Here is a 21,417-nt window from a genome sequence, read left to right as displayed (position 1 = left end):
GAGGGTTCTGATGAACACTGACTTTTGGGGTTTTTCTTTTCTAAAATGTCTTGCTTTTTACTGCAGGCATAGTACTAGGTACAGAAACTTGAGAATGCAAAAAGTGAATGGAGTCCTCATTCTATGCAGGTTTACAGCATACAGAGTAACTTCTTCAATGCAAAAGAGTTCCCAACTCATTCTGCAAGCTTAAGGTCCTAGAAACAAGGAAATACATGGACAGATACCCCTTCAACAGACCCTACCTGGAGAAATTAAATTTTTTCGTGTGGCTGCCCTGCTCTGGACTTTGATAATTCAGTTGAATTTCCCATTCAACAGCACCATCTTTTGAGGAGGCTCCCAGGAAAATACCAGTCTTGTAATTACAGCATATCGTCCCTGTGGTGAAAAGCAGCAGCAGACTTACTTCCAGTAAGAAGATTCATCAAGAGAAAAGTGACCTGGCTGCTCTGTCCTGGATTTCTCTGGAAGCACTGTGGGGGCTCATGACAGAAATTCCTCTGGTGCTTTGCATTCTTGCAGGGCTCCTGAGTTTGTGTCTCTGGGGTTGCTTGAGCTGGATGTAGTCTGCAAACCACGTTGGTGGCAGTTCTGGCTGGCAGATGGGACATCTGGGTTGCATCAAAAGACTTCAAGTTGGACTCCTAGACAAATGGTGAATTCTTCCTTTTCTCTGAGAATGTCCTTAGGGAGAAAGGAGACTCAAGATGTATGTAGCACTGACTTGGTGGAAGCCAGCTCATCCTTCTGTGCATCCAGTTCTCTTTATTTCAATGAAATTTGATCAGAGCAGAAACAGGAAGTTCAGCCACGTCCTTGGGAGCAGGGAGGATGCCCCATGTGCTCCTCTTCCCTCTTCCCTGTGGCAGGTACTGTAGAAATTTCCTCTGCCTCCCAGTCTGCTGTATTCTGCAGGGCTGATGAACACCAGCACAGCAGGAAAATCCTGGGCTGTGCCCACTTCTCAGTGCAACACAGGAGGAGAGACTGGGTAAAAACCAGTGATGGAACATTTTTCTCTCATTTGAAGGACTTCAGTGAAATTTGCATTTAAAAAAGGGTAGCGCTGATCTCTGGAAATCTGTCTCAAAGGCTATGTCCCCAGCCCTGCTGCAGCTCCTGCTTGGTGGCAAAGCAAACTCAGCTGGTCTAGTATGGTCTCATTACACTGGATGAGGCTTTGTATGAAACTATAAACATCAAAGAAGGATGGACTGTAAACATAAAATGGACTGGTGTGCAAAAATAGGATAACTAGCCATGAAGCATCTGGTGGATTTCAGATTGGTGCTGGATTAAAGGTAGTTTTTATTTTAATCTGTTTACTTAACTGCTCTTCACAGATTTTTATCTCTCCTCTCTGGGAGTACATGAAGGACTCTATAGGCCATGTTACACCAACGGCTCCATGGTTAGCAAATTTGCTATATGTAGTAAAACAGTGTGATAAATCTATTGCAAGTTTGAAGGTTTTCAAGTGTGGCTTTTAAGTTGAGAATCACTTTATGTACCATTAGTACTTATTCATATAGTAACACCTTTAGAAATAAATCAGAATAATCTACACTGGGTTTAAATATTAAATGTGTTTTATGGTATGAGATTGTTACACAGTTAGTTTTACACCTACATTTTTGGGGTGAAGGAGACACAGCACAAGAAGAATCTATGAACTGATTAGTAGCCAGGTGTTGAGCCTTACTTAAGACACAACCATTTCATGGAGCAGAGACTGTCCTCATGTGTCTCCTCTGCAGCGCAATGTAACAGCGGTGCTTGAACTCCAGAGCAAGCAGGGGAATTCAATACTGAGAGGAGAGCTGAGACTGATGACTTTTAAGGTGGCTCCTGCAAGCTGCCTTCTTTCTGAGGCCAGAGGAGAGCATCACTGATGTGTCAGGATAAACATGTAAATACTGTCTAAGCACAATAGATTGATCCTGGGAATTAGAGCAGGCAGCTCTGCTCCAGTGCTTCTTGCCACAACTGTCCAACCCTTTAATTACAATGGACTTCCTGTAGCTAATGCTGCTGTCCTGAGCACCTGCCATGAAAAGCCAGCCCAGCGGAGGCCAGGGTGAACCTCCCGTGTTAAACCTCCTAAGAGGCATGTTTAACACAGATGGAGCCTGCAGAAAATCCCAAGGGATGTATCTGTGTATCACCACAGAGGCAAACTGAACACTCTGCAAGAAACAGGAGCACTTTGTTACTGGTCTGCTCCAGCAAAGGAACAGCCTTGACAGAAGCCCCTTTGGGTTTACCTCTGTTGTAATGGCACTGGCTCTGCCACAGATTTGCCCACAGGGAAGCGATGCAGAGGATGCTTGAGTCCCTGCCCTGTCACTGAGTGAACAAGAAAGAAAATACACAAGCTGCTTTTGGGTTGTGTTTGGCATAACCTAGATAAGATCAGCCAGGAAAATGTTTTTCCTTGGACAAGCCAGTGGAGAAAGCTGTGTCAGGAGTGTTTCGATGGCAGCTTGGTCTCTCCTGACCACCTGCTCACTCCCATTCATTTGGCCATTTTGTGCCAGCAGTGTGAACCCTAACCCCTAAAGCCCCTGAGCCAACTGGGCTTTTCCCTGATCTTTTCCATCCCTGAAACCTGTGCAGCTGTAAGTGGAGGAGTTGACCATTCTAGGCGTTTCTGCTTGTTTGATTCAGGAAATAAAGATGTAATAAAAGGTATTGATTTTTCTCAAAATCAATGCCTGCTTTACTGTTTCCCCTGGAAATTTGTTCACTTACCACAGCAGCTGCTGCTTTGTATGGGATTCAGTGGGATGTTCCTAACCTGAAGGGAATTAATCATTCACAAAGACCCTCTGCTTCAGCTGCCCTGTTTATACATGCACAGGACTTCCCATGCTCACTGTTTCCTTGAGTGTATGAATACCTAACAAAAACACAGACCCAAATCTACATTCTCCAGTTGGAAAGCACAGGCTGAACAAGCAAACAAGATCATTCAAGATGAACTTCTGAAGAGCTTCCATCAAATGACCAAAAGCAAGAGGTTTTCCTACACACTAGCCCAAGGGGTTGGTGGTTCTGCAAACTGTTATGTTTCTGGGGGGGAAAAGCCCCAAGCTGTAAGAAACTAACACAAAGAACCACCCAACTGGTTGTACTACAACTATTTTAATGATGAGAGTGGCAGCACCTGGAAAGCCAGAGCTCATTTCTGTTTCCTGGGTGCATCTCATGTAAAGTGACGGCTTTGTTGGGGTCAGGAGGGGCTCCAGAAGTCAGGGCATGCTGGGCAGAGCAGCCCCATGTTTTGGCTGGGGATGGCCCTGGGACACATGGCAGCTGTCAGAGACAGGGCACCTCTCACCTTAAGCACAGCTCTCTCCCTGAGAGAGAGAGAGAGAGAGCTGCTCCAACTCTGCAGTGTCTCCTGACCCAGTGCAGAGGCTGGGCTCTCACAGCATCTCCACGAAGCATCAGTCTGCAGGGAAATCAGTCTGTGTCTCCCTTCAAATAAAGGCAATATGTTCAGGCTGTGCAAAACTTGAGTGTGAAGGAGTGGATACTTTATTCAGAAGTATCTTTGAGCAGAGGGATGGCAGCAGCAGATGTCTGAGCAAGGCAGAAGGGGACACACCAGCACAGTACAGAGCTCTGGGGGGCTCCTGGGGGCACCTAAAAATGCTTTCAAGTATTTAGAAGACAGTCACGAATTAACATGGTCCCTTAGCCACACACACTTCAGATTAATCTAGTTTTATTTAATACAATGCCTGGCACAGTGGATAAAGGAGTGGCAGCAGCAGATGGAACATGTCTTCAGTTAATGGTTTGACACTGCCCCACACTCTATTCCCACACACAAAACACCGTCAGTGCAGCTGATGTTAATCAATATGAGGAAGGTGCAAAACTTGCTTGGCAAGAAGAGAAGTGCTACAAAAACCCTCTTGGACTCAGTTTTATTTGATATTTTCATTCATGGTTTGAAAAAGAAATAAAAGGTAGCTTGTAAAGGTTGCAGATGCTGCCTCCAGGCATCCTCATGAATAGGACTAAAATCCAAAATGACTGTGAGAAACTGGAGGACGGATCCAAAAATCAATAGACTAAAATGGAAAATGAGTCTACCAGAAATTGCTTCTTTTAGGGAGGAGAAGTGAGTTGCACATGTGCAAACAGGAGCATAAAGGCAGGGCAGAACCTCTGCAGAAGAGGCTGTGAGACCCAAATGCATCCCAGACTGCTCCTTGTGCTGTGGGTGGTGTTGGTGTGGACAGTGGTGATATCTCACCAGGGATGCTGGGGATCTCCTTGGCAGGAGCATCCTCTGCAGCTGGGTGGGCTGTGTCCCTAAGCATGGCATAAGGATTCAGACAAGGGAACTCATCATCCTCAGAAATGCTATTGCAGGCTACTGGCAATTCCACTGGGATTATTGTTTAAGACTTTCAGACAGATCTCTGAGTATATTTGAATATATTTGAGTATATTGAGTTGTTAAAGGGGCTGGGACTGCTTATGTAACTGCAGCCTTACCATGCCATGCTGCTGCCAGTGGTGCATCTCTTAAGGATTTTTTTTCTACAATTTGCTTAGGCCAAATATAATTGTAAAGATTAGGACAGGAAAAGTGAATGAAATAGAGATTTTTAAAAATTAAAATCCTTTTTTTTGGGGGTGTTGGCAGGCCTACTGCTTGCATTTTGTGGACTGCTGTGGTCTCTTCTCTCCCTGCCACCACCAAAAACGCTATAGTTGACCTGGAAATGGGTTGAGGAAGGACAAGAAGGAAGAGTAAAAGTTACAGCAGTGTTTCTGCACATAGAACAGTCACAGAGATCCAAGCTGCCCAGCTGGAAAGAGATTACTCAAGTGCTCTAGGACAGAGTCTGTCTCTCTTTGACCTGGAGAAGCTGACTGAGAGATTATTCTCACTGCTTCTTCTGCTGCAAGCAGCAAAGGTGTCCATTGTAGGGGACAGGAATGAAGCTGAAGGAAGAAACTTTTCTTGCTGCTTGTGACTGAATCCGGCAGCCCACTGTGTACTAGAAGTTTAAATGAATCCAAAATGACATGAGAGATGTATGAGGGAAATATATGGGTTGCTGGAGACAAACACAACCCCTCCCTGTGGGAAGTCCTGAGCTGCAGAGAGCTGGGAGCAGGGCCACCTTGCCATGTAACGTGTGGCTGATAATCCTCTTTTCCTAAACATATGCTGTAGGTTGCTGCTGGAGACAGGATCACAGGGCTGGTCTCTCCCTTAACTAACCTGCCTACGTGAAAGCCTGAGGCTTATTTCTGCTTCTCCACAGAATGGCTAACTAATACTTGAGAAAAAGCTCAAGTGTTCTACCAAGTAATGCACTTACACAATAAAATTTAAAAGTTTCCCTTTGGGATAATTACTGCAATTTGTTTAGTGGCAAGTTTTGGCAGAGCTGTTTCTTCAGTTTTGAAGATCTTGAAGATTTGATGTTGCTCCTAAATCAGTAGCCAGGCGCTCTCCACCTGGCTTGACACTGGACAGTTGACACTGAGAAATACTTTTATTTCCAGATAGCTGACAAGATGTGCAGGTCACTGCTGTGTCCTGTGAGATGCATGAATGAGGACTTGCACAACAGCCTGGAAAGGACTGAGTGAACAGGACCACGGCTTGGCCTCAGCTGACTTGGGAGAGCCAAGGACAGAGCCCAGACCGAATGATAAGGCCCTCTGGCTGGCTGCCACTCCCCTGGAGCTGCTCTCACATGTCCTTTTCTAAATCTGATGCTTTCCTGGTCATCTGCTTTGCTCTGGGTTAGCAGAGGGCATTTCTCTTCCATGGAGCATTTCCCACATGTGAAAAATTCCACAGGTTTGGACTGAAATGTGACGCACGCTGCAGCATCCTGTGCCAGCACAGCGCCCTGGGCTGCAGGGGGGTGTGCACTGGCTGCTTGGTGCTTTACAGCCTCTGCTGCCTCGGTGAGAGATGGGTACCTGCATGTTCCTGCTCCTGCTAATCCCCAGAAAATGCCACTTGGACCCTCATCATCTGTGCTGCACTTAAAAATAAACCACCAGAGGAAGAATACAAGTTCAAAAACATTTCTTAATTTATTGTAAATTCTCCTTTCATCTGTGCTGCAATTCCAGTGTTCTGCACATTAATAAATATACATTTGTTAAAAAAAAAAACAAACTTCCAGTGTCTAATCTGCCATAAAGCTTTTAAAAAGTCATAAAAATAGGTTTTAATTTTTTTGTCATTAATACAACTGACCCTCATTTACTGCGACAATTCTGATCAAAATAAAAACTACCTACATCTCACTGGGACAAAATATACATACACAGATGTAAGAACAACTAGCATGGGTTATACACAATGCCTGAGCACACAGCCAAGTGCCAGACCCTTAAAACATTCAAATTTTTTTTCTGTCAGAAAATGTCACACAGTATGTTGCATAAATTTTAAAGGAACAGCATCTTTCCTCCCTTTCCCCTTCCAAAGGCCTCCTCGATACTTTGAAAATACACAGGAATACAATGAAACAGAGATTACAGTATACAGTTTCTCATCTTTTCCTCAACTCCTGCATTTTATTTAGCTCGATTTTTCTGTTTCTTCCCTTTCGCACCCATTTGCACGAATAATAGCCAATATCTTCCCAAAAGGGCTGCTGTGGTGAGCAAGGAGCTCCTGAAAGCCTTGTTGGCAGACAACAGGCACAGGCACACCACTGTCATCCTTGGAGTCACATATTCCCACCATGGGAGCCACTGGCTGAGCTCTGGCTCACACTGTTGGATGCGAACTTTTCCACATCTTACTTTTCCTCTTTTTGTAAACATTGCAGGAAGGTGAAGACAGCAGACAGGTCACTCTTAACCTTCCTATACTTGTGAAATCAGCACATTTTGTGGGAAACATGAAACCTTAAGCCTTCCATGAGCTTTCTGAAATATCAAGAAGGCCAGGGCTTTGTCTAAGAGCTGGGCAGTCAAATCTGGACACCTTCTAAGTCTTGTATTTCTGCTTTGATTAGCAATGTGCTGAATCCAGTGAGCAAAAAAGAGAAAAAATAATACTGCACTTGAGGCAGAATTTGAGCCATGGAAGGAGGGCACTCTCCTTGGGACATGCAGAGTGCTGGTTTGTTGCAAAACCAGACCAGGTCAAAAGCTATCATACAACCACACCAATTATTTTCTTGTTCTTGGTAAGAGAAATACTGATTTGACTTCTTCCAGACAAGGATTGTGTTGAAACCTTACACAAATATATGTGTAGTCCTGAATTTCAGTTCCTGAACACTTCAATGCACTTGAATGCACTTCTCTCTGGGAAGAGATCATAATACCAAAAAAATGAAAAAAACCTAATTTTTGTGGGGTTTAGAAGAGGTTATGAGGAAAACATATTGTGCCCTTGTTCCAAAATCTGTTAACAAAACTTATGAATTATAGTCATGGATTTTGATGTGATCTTTACTGTATTACTTTGAAAACTGCATTGTGTCTGAAGGTGGCTTCCATGCAAACCTCAGTTACTTATCAAACGCCAAATTCAAGTAAAATTGTGCAATGTTCATATAAAAAATATCAAAACATCTTTTTAATTGATTTCCTATTATCAAATTAAGAAGATCAGTATAAATGTAAAATATACAAAGGAACTTTTTCTTTAGCAACACCATACAAAATATATAAAAGTATCTACACTTTTTATATATATATATATATAAAGAACTTTCTTTTCTTAAGACGATGTGTCCGTAGGGGGGTGGACAGAGATGCTGGCATAGAAACCAAAGGACACTTGTTGTGATATTCCTCCCTAGAGCTCAGCAAGCTCAAGGGTTCATGCTGTAGCCATCAAAACTCCACAAGAGACACCTCCTAGTGCTTTGTCTTCAGGCTTACTGTAGGTCCACTAGGAAACAATGTGGTTTTCCTTGGTTTTCCCCTGTAACAAGCAACCCCTGCAGCACTGTCTGCACCGTGCACAGGTATCTGTCCATCACAGTGCATTTCCATGTTTTCAGCATGGGTTCCTGTTGCAGGGGCGTACCACACAGAGCCCTTATTGCAAGTGCAGCCAGGCATGGTGTCTGCGCCAGGAGCAGTCAGGAGTCTGCCAGAATGTGAAACCACGTGGGAATGGATGCCCACCTCATCCTCCTCACCGTGTGGCCACTCTGATGAAGTCCGAGGCGGTGACCCCGCGGAGAGGAGTCGGAACCGTGCAGAGGTGATCACAATTTCCTGATGGTTCAAATTGAAGTTTCATTACTGCCTCTGTTAGTGAGAAGAAGTGATCATGCAGGCTTAGGGTTAAACAGGCACAGGAAAACCACTCCACCCAAACCCACCTAATCGTTCTTAGTAAGGGCTCATGCTCTGTGAAGAAGGCTTGTATTTGTCTAATGCTTAGCTGAGGATGCAAGGTCCACATACAGATCTCACAAGCTGTTAGAAGCCTGGTGTATCAGATGGATTCATGCAATCTGCTGCCAACAGCAGAGCTTCCCACCATGCCAAAGCTTTGGAGATAACACAGTTGCTTAGTACAAGCTGGTGAATTATTCTCTAGTAATGACTGTGTTACCTGGTAGCAGCTTATTCACTTATGGCTTATTCAAAACATCCATGTTTCCTGGCTAACCAGGATCTATTTCATCAGCCAACTCCCAGCAATCCAAAGATCTGTTTTTATAGTGAGGTGGGAATGGTCTGTGCACCCAGACAACAGGGGTATTTAAAGCCTGGTGGGAACAGTGCCAGAGTTAAAGCTGGGGGAGAAATTTTCTCTCTGTTTGGTGAAAGAATAAGACTATTATTCATGTTAATAAAAAATGAGACTATATGCATAAAATGCCTGCAGAGACTTTATATATGGCTGTTGTCTTAATTTAAAATGCAAAAATTATGATGAGTAATGAGGTTTCTGAGAATTCCCTTTAGCTGAGAGCTTGGTCAACCTTTTGTTTATATTTGATTTAGTTTACAATGGTAAACTCACACACCGATTGCCGTACAGCAGGTGGGAATCACATGCCTGGTAATTTAGGGTCAGTAGTTTGGTTTTCTCTCCAGCCTTGAGATCTCCTGCCTCTGCCATGGTTTCTCTCTGCCCATATGGACACTCACATCACGTCCCCCACAGCCTTGTGCCTTTCCCCACCCAAGTCTGGGCAGAGCAAGGCTGCTCCTGTCCAAGTGTGCCAGTACCACATCAGCCTGCCAGTTCAGAGCCTGCCAGGGTGACCCAGTAGCAGGTGTCTGTCACAGCACCATGCCCGTGACGCCTCTTTTGGCCTTCTCATCACTGAAACACATGGCCTGGGCACAAGGCAATGGCAAAGCAGCAAGACAGTCACTGGTGAAGGACTCTGGCCAGTCACCAGAGGAAAGTTTTTGCTCATGTGTGAGTCTGTGGTTGGAAGGTGAAGGGTGAGACCAAAGGAGGTCGGCCAGGGCAACCCGATGTGGCACTTACTCTGAGTCTGAGGTGTCAGCATGTCCTGTTCCCACGTGGAGGTTCATGGCCATGCCATTGAGCTGGTCTCGAGACTGCTCCCTGCGAACATTTTTTACTGTTACCCCTGAATCCGAAGGAGAGCGGACCCCCTCATTTGTCCCTAGGGAAGTAGTCCTGGATGAGACTGTGCTCTGATTGTAATCTGACAGCTTTTCCCGCAAACGATTCTTCATGTTCTTATCCACCAGTGGGGGAGGGTAGGTAACTTTATTTTTTAAGATGCCTGTTAAGGAAAAGAGGGAAAAATAAAACTTTTAAAGTCTATCAGTAATTTCATTTCTCAAGCTAAGCACATGAAGATGCTACATTCTCTGTTTCTTACTAAGACTCCTTGTTTGGCACTTCATTTCATAACCAAAACAATTAGACTTCAGCAACTACCTACTAGCTTCCCATAGTGTATCTGGCTACACAGGTTAGAGCCATTTGGAAAGTATTTTTCCGTGACAGAGCTACCTTTTAAACTAATTAATGCTTCTTAACCCCCCAGTCTCCCAATCCAACTGTGAGGCTGGGTTGGCTGTGCTACCTTTCCTCTGTTCCGGCTGCTGGTTATTCTGGTGGGCCAGAGGTCTGTTCTCCTTCTGCTGCCCTTCGTTCTCCTTGTCCTGTGGTGCTTCATTGCTGTGGTTCACCTGGTTTTCCCTGTGAAGCTCTACGTTGACCTTGGTCTCTACTTTGAGTTTTTGTTTCCTACTGGGGTCCTCGCCATCGCTGGCTGTTACACACTCTGTGGGCCAATAGGGTTTCACATGATTGGGAAGGGTATCAACTGCAACGCAAAAAAACACTAGCTCGAAAAACACTTTTGGTATGTTCTCTCAGCCACTGCCTGGCCTCTGTGTATCAAACCAGAGCAATCCTTCAGTTGGTCCTTGTTGGACTGCACTGCCCTCGGTGCATTAAATCCCCCAAAATTTGCTGGTAGGATGGCAGGGTGTCCAAATCCTTCCCAGAGCGAGGTTGCCAGCTCCATTATGGAGAACTGTGAGGCAAACCTGCCCTCTAAGCTCTCCAGGGTCAAAGACCCCCCCTTGGGGAGGTTGGTTTCTGAAGGCTGAGGGCACCCCAGGCACCCTGTGCTGTATTTGTGAAGAGCCACAGGACACAGCCTGGATATTTGCCATTCAAAGTTGCCTTTCATTACAACAGGACCAACTGTGTTTAGAAATGCCTGCACCCTGACACACAGAAATTATATTAATGGTCAATGATTGCCAACTTTTTAGGTCCAGGACCTCCCCAACACCAACCAATGCCTTTATTGCATGAGGAGAGGCAGGCATTTCCTCCCCCTGCCCTCAAAACAAGTGGCTTCTTTCTCCTCTTTTTCATATGAGATTTTGGTGGCTTGGTAATGCCATGTCCAAGTGACTTGGGGACCTGCCTGCAAAACACACTCTGCCATAAGGCATTCAGCATTCTGTGTGATTCAGTACTCAGTCACCCCTGCAAACGAGCCTTTGAAAGAGGAAAGGTCTCTAAGCTGGAAACAAGAAGGATCTCTACAGAAGCAAGACACAGAGGTAGAGATGCTGCCTCAGTCGAGTGTGGCAAATTTATCCCATCTAATCTAAAGCTATTTTAGAACACCACTGCCCTCCCCTCACACTGGGAGTACCTTTGGGTGTGCTGTGGAGTGGGCCATGTTCATTGTTTTTGGAAGCAGATGTGTTCCACTTCTTGTCTGTCTCGAGTCCATCTTCCTCGCTGTCGGATGAATGGGAGGAGGCGTAAGAACTGCTGTGTTCATCCAGGGACAGCTCGCTGTCAGAGTCTGAATCGTGCTCTGCAAATGTGGATGGGGAAACACAGTGGTCAAAGTGTAAATAGGAGCTGAACAAATCTACTTGACAAATGCACAAGGAGAAAGGAAAGGCAGGTATCTGGTTCAGGCCGTCACAGGAATGACTCTTACGTCAGTAAGTGTATATAGGATAACTTCAGAAGGACCGCAGCACAACCAATGGGAAGCACAAGCACTCAGCCCAGCTAGTGGGCAGGATCTTTTACACACACAGGACATGCAGAACAGAGTGGGAACATGTTTTTCCCTGTAACTCTATTGGATCTCAGTGAACACAACACACAGGATAGCTAGAAATACCAAGAACCTGAAATGCACTTAGCTTAAAAACTGCTACAAGGGAACAAAATGGAACATCAAGACCAAAATGAAAGGAAATCAGACAAGAGGCACTTCTCTTTTTTTATACAAACCACAGAGCAGTAAAGCAGAATATTGCCTCAAGGTCTCAAACATTAAAATTTCTTCAACTAAAAATCAAGAGCAACAGTACATAATTTGTGAGGAAGAAAGGGGACTCCATAAACTGTCAACAGCTGTGACAGCATCAGATAAAAATTCAACCATCAAAAGCAGCAGATATATTACACTTCCATTCCAAGATTGCCTTGTAAGGCAGCCATTGCATAGCTTGTTATGCCAACAGCATAATGAGGATGAGAACATCTAATTATTCTAATTATTCTTTCGGTTACAGAAGACTTCAAAGAAAGTGATGAGAAGAAGTTGCACAAATGGGTCAAAGCATTTAGAAATTATTCTTACCATTGGTTTTAGATGGATTCCTATGAAAAATGGAGGAATCTGCTTCAGTCTGACCAGCCCTTGCTTGACTTGAGGATCCACTGAGTTTATGAGCAGCCTCATCCCTTTGAGAAGAAAAACAGTGGACAACCTTCTTGGTCACTTTACTGTTCTTAACAACAAGGCAGACATTCAGACAGATGCAGGGGATGCCAGCCAGCCTGTGCTTGACTGCACAGTCACTTTATGGTGAGATAGAGGTTATCCTGATGTAGCTGCCTTCTGCCACATGAATCACACTCTGAAAAAGCCTAAAGCTAATGAGCTAAACTGTGCTCCTTGAGACACATCTGAATTATAACAGGCAAGCAGCACAGTCCATATAGGTAACATCACTCTTGGGTTAACCACTGTGCTGTTGGAACCCTGCCCTGAAGACACATGCCGCAGAAAATGCACCAAAGAGCACGACAGTCACATGAAACAGAACTGTTAAGACAAACCAAGTAGCATTTGAACCAGAGTTCTGGTTTCCACAAGAGCAATAAAAAAGGGAAAGGCAAGCACCTGAAAGCCATGCACCTGCCACCAGATTACCTGAGAATATAAGCAAGGTAGCTATTGTGGCTCTTGGCTGACCTGACGGTGCTTTCTAGGGAGACAGTGGACTCCCCCATAGTTGTGCGATACATGTTTGGCTCTTCTATATACGTGTTGTTACAGTTCAGAGATCGCTGAAAGGGAAAAAAAGGACATAAAGCAATAGTAAATGATCCTTCCAGAAGTTCATGTTACCCACAAATGTATTATGTTTCAAAGAACAAAATGGGTTTTGATGCCAGGGAAAATAATTATTTTCTCTCAAATGTTTAAATTAAAATAATAATCCAGATTTTCTAGAGAAGCCATCAGTAATCTTTGTACAATTTACTGAAAGAAATCATTCAGTTCACTTAATTACAGACAAGCCACCTATAAGTTTATTTTAGGTAACTTCTACCAGCAAGAGGATGTTTTTAATCCCAATGCTTTTTTTCTTACAGTTAACAATGTAGCTCTTGTTGCAGTGGAATCATCTGGAAGAGGTTTCTTTCCAGTTAAAGTGTTCTTCAAGTGCTTTCTCACTTCTTTGTTAAATACGCAGTGGAAGAAGAAAATAAACAGCCCCTGGATAATTTTAGAGAGAGGAAAATTTAAATTCTTCACTACTACCACATTGCAAATATGGATATTAGAGAGCACCCATTTTGAAACAACCCCTGAATTCTAGTTTGTAGTCCATTACAGTGTATTTCAAAAGCAATAAATATTTTCTTCCTTGACTGAAATGGCATTGACTGACCTCCTAGCACTTCTTCATAGTTTGATTCCAAGTTCAAATGTGCATTAAGGGCCTGGGAAAATATAGAAAATATGTGTTTCTCCAGAATTTACAGAGCACAGCTTGATTTGGTAAGAAATCCAAAGGGAACCTCAATGTTCCACTAGAAAACATTGCAGAGATTTTAGAATTTGGGATTTTGGAGCTTTTACACAGATGATGAGAAAAAATCAATAGCAGCACATGAAAAATATCACAGACTTTAGTGAAAGCCTCTGGAAATAGGCAACTTCTGTGAAAGTTGCCTTTAATACTACATCTATGAGAATTTTAGAAGGCCTTGGGAGATGTGAAGAGGTACTGGATGCAGAGAGGTCCCAACTTTTATCGCCTAAGTTCCTTGGTTTAGCAATACCTCTGGTGGGAAAATCAGTAAAGTCCCCAGGGCTGGGCAGTTGTTGGCTGCCAGGAACACACATTAACAGCTTTTTCTGGGGGCAGGGAACACACATGTGTGTGCCTTCAGATGTACTTGCTCTGAGGGAATTAATGCAGCTGCCAAATTGTTATCAACTTTGGTTGGACACACAGTATAGAAAAGCCAATAGTCATGAAGTTGCAGCTGTACCAACATCATAAGAAGCCTGAATTTCATGATTTCAGCCAAAGCAATTGACTTAGAGTAACTTTAAACTTCAAGCTCACTTTCTTAACATTCAATCAAATGTGATCTTAGCTGGTGCTAGCACTTTGGGATTATTCATTAATAAAATTCGCATAAATGTCTCTTTAAAAATACAAGTTCAAAGAAGGCAGTGATGTGAAATGTCACATACCACTGTGCCTCCCTGGGCAAGTTTGGAGAATTCCGGCTGCTGACCTTTGTCCCCCTCATCAGGTTTATGTTTAGTTTAATTTTATTTTAGATTTATGGAAGCCTGGTTTTACAGCCTGAGTCGGTGCAATTATTTCAGAGCACACTAGCTGCAGTGGCAAAATCACCTTGCTCCAGGCTGACCTATCTGCTGTACTTCCAGGGCCCTGATAGCTGTCTCCAAAGGAGACCCATCAGACTTTGTTTTCTCTGTAGCTGCAAGTTGTGGCTGCTGTGCTGCAGCTGAGTGTCCTGCAGTAGCTGCTTTAGTACTGCAGGCACCTGCTAGGGCAATTACTGTCATCCTTGGTCACATTCAAATTGTGACCACATGAAGCTCTGTGACTACTTCCATGCCAAGTCTTCCACAAATCACTATTTTCTGCATCTTTAATCAACAACTGTGTAAACTGGGACAGGCAACCCAGGAAAACCCTAACACAACTCACATTATATTTGAAAATCCTTATTTGTTTCATTTATTTAAACAGTAACTTAATTTGTGAAAGCCTTGAACTTGGAGCAATTGACTCTGGATGAAATATAGCAGTCTCTTGTTCGTAATAGCAACAGAATGACTTAACAAGAATCACACAGAACACAGTAACAAAGACTTTGTCTCTTGAAAGACAGAGGTATAAGTGCCTACTGTCACAGGTTACTATGGTACTGCATTTACCTTCAGAATGACTGAAAGTGAGAGACATAATTACTCAAAATTATAGTTTTGGTGAACAGAACCCTCTCCTTGAGAAGAGAAAGCAACAATTGCCCTTGAGATCTCTATTTTTCTTAAGCTAGCTCATATTGAGCAGGTTTTTGTAGGTCTGGGTGTGGCAGTGTGCTCACCAAGGTCTACCATAGACAAGATGCTACCCAGCTTACCTGCAGGCAGCTGAAAATGGCAAAGAGATAGTGAAATGTCATGACGTCGCTGTTGACTGCCATGAGCCCCAGCAGCCACGTGGCGCTGATAAGCAGCAGGAGCAGGAACGCCGTCCGCAGCACAGAGCTGTGAAGCAAACACAGATGGACATTTGCAGTGTGATGGGATACAAGAGAACAGCCCACCTTCTCCCCATGGATGGTGTTATGTGCCCAACAACTTAGCAAGTGGAAAAGCCCTTTGGGAAAATTAGAACAGTGTTCACCAGCTCCCAGTTTCCAATTCTCTCACAGCAACACTCCACAGTTTAGCATGTTCATGTTAAAAAAGTGATTTCTGTCCAAGTTAATTTCCAAGACTTTCTTCAAACAAATCTGTTTTACAAGCCCATGCTGTTCAGCCTTGATGATTCTGAGGAACACATCTGGGCAGTAAATGGCCATGTCCATCTCATTTCTGTTTATCGACTTCATTCTCACATTCCTTCCCAACATTATGACCCAAGGTTTTGGATTGAGGGCACTCAGGGAATATTTGTTTGCTCAAAGATATAATTTCCACAGACACTTTCAAAAGACAAAAACAAATCTAGTGGCAAAAGTTTTATATTATGAGTAAAATTGCTTCCATTAGGCAGCATTATACTCCTTGGTTTAGGGAGATTTAGACAGACATCATCCACAGCACCCAGACACTATTGGAGTCAGGGTTCAGAATGCACAAAGCTGCTAGCTGCATGGAAACTGGGGCTGGAAAGGGCATGCCAAGGGGAGCATGGCACTGCACCAACATTGCTCCTTCCACACTTTTATTAACTGGGCCACCCATGTTGCATGATGGGAGGCTCAGATTCTAGTTTTTATTAAGCTTAGTGTTAGTGTTAGGGTTCAGAGAACCATAAAGTCTAGCTCCAGGGACATCGGGGTGGAAAAGCCATGCCAATGTGTACGCAGCACCCTACAGCCAGAGCTGAAAAAAATAATGAAAAGCAGCCATTTGAAATCTCATACAGCTATCTCATTGGAAAAAAAGAACCTAAGGGGCTGTACTGCCACTAGCTAATCCCATTTGAGTTCACAGGTAAATTCTGAGCTTTGGGCAAAACAGATGTTAATGAGAACAGGCTACCACAGCAGCTCAAGAAGGTGGCAGGTTGCAACTTGTGATGCTCTCATCCCACCGAGCATGGGATGCAGGGAGGCTGGCCCTCAGCATGGGAGTGTCAGTGGGTCTCTGCCATGACACAGCTGGTAACCCAGACACTTGAGAGGGGAGACCTTTCTGAGCCATGGACAAGGACAGGGAGACACAGAATTATGTCCACCTGGGCATGCCACGGGCAGAGGTGAAGTGACAGTGTAGTAGGGACTACGAAAGATCTGGAAGGACTACAATGATACCACGTGGAGGACAGATCTTTCTCTTCTCCCTTCTCCTGCCTACACTTGGTGGTACACAGCAGCATGTTGGAAGTTTTACAGGATCTCCAAGAGAACTCCAGAAGTGGGCGGGGTGAAGCAGCTCCAATTGCCTCTACCAACACTCTCCTCCAAAAAACCATTGTTTCCTGCTCCAGAACTTGATTTTAGGCAATTCTGTCTTTTATTATTTCTGGTCAGAACTTCTAGAGGTTTTTGAACTCAAACTTACATGACTCCTGTTTTTTCAAATGAACGTTGCCTTCGCCTGCATGATGCTTTCATTGCTAGTATAAAGATGACAGTGTTTATCTGAAAGGGAAATTGAAAAAAGCATGGATTCTTTCTGTGTATTTGTTACAGTTCTATTTTCAATAACAATGCAAATTTTATCCTAAAATGGTTTGTGGCACCAGGAATACTTTTTGTTCAACTGATAGGTCTCTAAATTCCAAGATTCACCTTGTTTCAAGGCAACATAGTCAAGGACATCCTGGCACTTGATCTGGATGAAACTCAGTAAGACAACTCTAAGCAAAGATGCTTGTGAGATCAAGAATGGCTGTCCTTGTCCAAACCAGTGTCTATCTCAGCCCAGCACCTTGTTCCAGTCAGGTCAAACCAGAATTCAGGAATATCTTCTAGATGAGCATACAGTGATAATTACTCTGAATAAAACTCCAGTCTCCACTGATTTCTATGTCAGCTGGGATGTACTAGGTTGGTGGTGCATTTGTACTTAATCACTTGTAGTGAACATTAATGCTGAGAATTTGTCCCATCGTTCATTTTTGAAAACCATATAGAGTTTTACCACTGCCATTGTCCTGTTTCTGCTAGATCTGCTGCCTCCTGCTACTGCTTCTGTTGGAAAAGACCTTGAATGGTTGAGTCCACAGCCGTTTTCTCCAGACCAACACACTATTACAGGCTCCTCCTTCCCACCTTCTCTGCAGCTTTCATTTCTCTAGGCTTAAGACTCCTAGTCCACCTGTTGGCCCTCCAGTGGGGGCTGTCCCATGTCTCTGATGACTTGTGACCATAACCTACATGGCTTCCAGGTCTACTTTTTGAGGTGAGGAGACCAGAACTTGCATTTGGTATTCAAGATAAGAATCAAACCATGAATATTTATCTTCTGGTTACTTTCAGGGAGAAGCTGTAAGGGAAAAGTTAAACAGCAGCTCATTCTTTTAAACTCCTGAAAGTAAAAATATTTAATATTCCTTTAGGACTTCTGGATAAAGTGATTTGTTATGGCTCATTTTGTTAGTTTACTAATCTCACAAACCAACCCTTCAAAAATGGAACAAGGTAAATGAGAAACAGATATCTGGCCACACAGCTATGGCTCCACAAGCAATCTTTGTACAAGCAAGCAGCCCTCTGATTTCCAGGAGCTTATCTCATGACTTATCTATTTAAGCAAAAGATGCAAGTTCGAGTACATTTGCTTCAAATGTAAAGAACATGGTTGCTTTGCCTGACTACTGTTTGACAAAACTTACGAGAAAAGGCAGCAGTAGAGACAGTTCTGAGTGCCACCTCCCACTACTTACAACAACCACCATTACAATGGGCCCAGCAAAACTCCAGATCAGGGTGTCATGGACAGACAGCCAGCAGAAATCAGGATTCCCATAGCCTTGTGGATCCAGACCAACAGCAAGCCCTGTGTCACAAAATGTAGAAAAAGTAAATCAGAAAGGTGCTGCCTATAACTAAATGTAGTTTTAAATAAACAAAATTATCACGGCAAAATTTATTCTACAGAAAATTCTGTGAAGGTAAAAACTGAAATAAAACTTCTGTAAATCAAAATCTTTGTCCTGGTCACTTCATATCAAACAATACTCTGAGTTTTGCCAACTAGAACAAAGTTCAGCTACATAAAGCTGACAACAAATGCAAGTCCCAAATTAATTCTGTTTCAGCATAGTTTTATAGTCATTCTCACACAGTGTGAGCCTCGAGGGTGAGTGACAAGTTGAGGAATTTCAATAAGCCTCTGCAGCAGAATGACATGAATCATAAGCGAGGAGATGTCTATGCTATGAAAAAAAAAAGTGCATTTTTAACTTGCTGTCACCAAAATAACATCAGAGACAAAGGAACCTGGGAACTTATGGGAGTTAACTGCTTGAGCTCAGGTGGGATTAATTTTGAACTGCCATCCCAGGTACCTCACCTCGCTTTTGGCACTGTCTGAAATGGAGTTAATGCCCCAAGGCAATTGAGTTAAAACCACACCTTTTATTATTTTATTTTTCAAAACCTGGTCAATTCCAAGGGGGTCTCTGAGCCCTACATTCACCTGCTGATTTACAGTGCTGTCTGACTTGGTGACCTACACCTCGCCTATATGGTGATGGACTGGGATTTGCCTTTGACCTGCAAAATCATACAACCATAGAATTGTTTAGGTTGGAAAAGACCTTTCAGATAAGGTGTCCCCTGAGATTTCTTTTCTCTGGGCTAAACACTCGCAGCTCCCTAAGCTGCTCCACATCAGACTTGCATTCCAGACCCTTCATCAGCTCCTTTTGAACTTGCTCCAGCACCTCAATCTTTCCAATCTTCCCTGTAGTGAGGGCCCCAAAACTGAAGTGATTCGCAGTGTGGCTTCACCAGGGCCGAGTACAGATGATCACAACATCCTCCTGAGCTGCCTGCTTTTTCCTCCATTTTACCTTGGCTCCAGCAAAAGCTCCCTCTTCATCCAGGCTAATCTTCCCCATTGGTTTACACATGGGGGTGGCCTGCTCCCGTGCCTTTAGGAGTTCCTGCTTGAGGAACGTTCAGCTTTCCTGGACTCCTTTGCCTTTCATGACTGCCTCCCAAGGGACTTTGTGAGTTAGGCCTCTAAACAGGCCAAGGTCTGCCTTGTGGAAGTCCCAGGTGGAAGTTCTGCTGAATCCCCACCTTACTTCTAAGTACTTAGAAGTAAGTACTAAGTACTTCTAAGAGAAGTACTTCTAAGAGAACTGAAAACTTTCTTTTTGTATCACTCTGTCCAAGACACTCTCCAGCCATCACATCACCCACCAGTCCTCCTCTGTTCACAATGAACAGGTCCAGTGGGGTATCTCCCTTTGCTGGCTCACTCATCAGGCGTATAAGCAAGTTCTCTTCCACACAGTCCAGTTATCTTCTGGACACTCTTCCGCTGTGTTGTATACCCAGCAGACACCTGTTAAGTTGAAGTCCCTCACAAGAACAAGGACTAGCGATGGTGAGACTTCTCCCAGCTGGTTGTAAACCTCATCCTGATTGAATGGTCTAAAATACACTCTCACCGTGGTATCTGTCTTGTCCTTCCTGATGATTCTTACCCATAAGCACTCAACTCCTTTATCACCAACATCAAGCTCTAGACAGTCAAAACACCCCCTAAGACAGGTAACTATGGTTTCTAACACAGACACACCTGTGTCCTTGCTGCCACATGGATCTCCAACCCCTGCCTCCACTGAGATAGCAGATGGAAGGACTCACTAGCACACTATCCCACAAACACTGTCTTTCTGCCCTCAGTTGCCTCTAGTGAGCTTGGTTTTATCCGTTTCCACCTTCAAACCTAGTTTAAAGCTTTTAATGGGCCCTGCTAATTCCTGTGCAAAGATCCTTTCCCCATTTTGAGGCAGGCGTACCCTGTCTGCACAGACCTTCCTTCTTCAGGACACAGAATCTGATCCCTGTGAGGCCTGTGGCCAGTGACATATGGCAGGTGGCTGCAGCATGTTGTCTGGGCATGGGGGGCACCTATTGTGAAGAGCGTATGTCCTGTCTCAAGAGGCAGCCAAGGCTGACTTGCTGCTCTCTGCAAGGAGGGCTCATGTGCATTAAGAGTCATTTTTTTTGAACTGAAGCTTGCAGGCTTTGATGAAAGGCATGCTTGAGAAAGGGAAAGGTAGCTGCATTTCACTCTTGCTGCTTAGAACTGGCCCATGGCCAATATTCACATCTGGTACAGGTCTATGGTCTATGAAAACCAAACTGGCTATTTGGCAAAGCAGTGGATATTGGATCTGTTTTCACTGAAATGTGGAATGAGATAGGACTAGTCTCCCTTCCTGCTCCCATTGGCCCTTCCACCACCCCCTTCAGCAGTTGCCATCCAGAAAGAATTAGCCATAAATGATTAAGGGACCATAAAGTATTTTATACAGATGTAATTCTATGGACACACTCTGTTTCCCAGGACTGGATTTCCCCATTAATGGGACTCTGGCCTATGAGTAATTGGCAGACAGCAACATTTTTTCACTCTCAAAATCCTACCCTAAAGTTCTCCATTAAACAAATGGGGCAAATTGCAGTCCTCAGGTACATGGTTCAAATATTACTGCAGTCAACAACATGCGAAATAACACTTTACTCAAAGGCAGAATGAAGCCAATGCAATGAAATACTGAGAAATATTTTGGCAAATCAGTTAAATGCTGCAGCCTGGCTGCCCTTAACAGACTTGAGTGTGCAGGCTGAGTGATACCTTGCTGACGTTTGCAGGAACTGGGGCTGGTCCTATGGCCAAGAGTCCTGTGGGGACCAGCACCCATCCCCAGCACACACACAGCAGTGTGCCTCGGCTGCAGCAGGGGCATGGCTTGACCCTTCTGAGCTCCTGTGTGCTGAGCAGACACGTGTGACTCGGGCAGCTGTGGGGCAGCCTCAGCTCTCTCCTGGTTCATTGCTTTGCTTAGGATTTGAAAAGTGCCAGTTTCTGGGGGCTATTGGTTTTAGTGCTGCGTAAGAACCTGTTTCAACATGAGCGCTGCAGTCTCCATGGCAAAGCAGTTACTGCACACATATGTCAAGCAGTTAGCGTGCTGCCACGGAGACAGGCAGAACTGGGG

At 44.1% G+C, this 21,417-nt stretch overlaps 1 protein-coding gene across 1 annotated transcript in view; it reads right to left on the bottom strand.

Moving 5' to 3' along the window:
- Positions 1–6,058: 6,058 nt before the first annotated feature.
- Positions 6,059–21,417, bottom strand: part of CELSR1 (cadherin EGF LAG seven-pass G-type receptor 1) — a 162,539-nt gene continuing 147,180 nt past the window's right edge. The window contains exons 26-35 of the mRNA XM_014248811.2: positions 18,121–18,233; positions 16,794–16,873; positions 15,143–15,269; positions 13,104–13,229; positions 12,660–12,796; positions 12,084–12,187; positions 11,133–11,300; positions 10,041–10,283; positions 9,470–9,734; positions 6,059–8,268 (exon numbers count right to left, since the gene is read on the bottom strand). Coding sequence (XP_014104286.2) covers positions 8,244–8,268; positions 9,470–9,734; positions 10,041–10,283; positions 11,133–11,300; positions 12,084–12,187; positions 12,660–12,796; positions 13,104–13,229; positions 15,143–15,269; positions 16,794–16,873; positions 18,121–18,233 — 1,388 coding nt within the window. The 3' untranslated portion in view covers positions 6,059–8,243. The remainder of the gene's footprint in view (positions 8,269–9,469; positions 9,735–10,040; positions 10,284–11,132; positions 11,301–12,083; positions 12,188–12,659; positions 12,797–13,103; positions 13,230–15,142; positions 15,270–16,793; positions 16,874–18,120; positions 18,234–21,417) is intronic.

Source organism: Pseudopodoces humilis, chromosome 5 (assembly GCF_049639895.1).
Source record: "Pseudopodoces humilis isolate 2021_Gansu_Grassland_sample_001 chromosome 5, ASM4963989v1, whole genome shotgun sequence".
Lineage (NCBI taxonomy): Eukaryota > Metazoa > Chordata > Aves > Passeriformes > Paridae > Pseudopodoces > Pseudopodoces humilis.
This window is presented reverse-complemented; position numbering and strand designations above follow the sequence as displayed.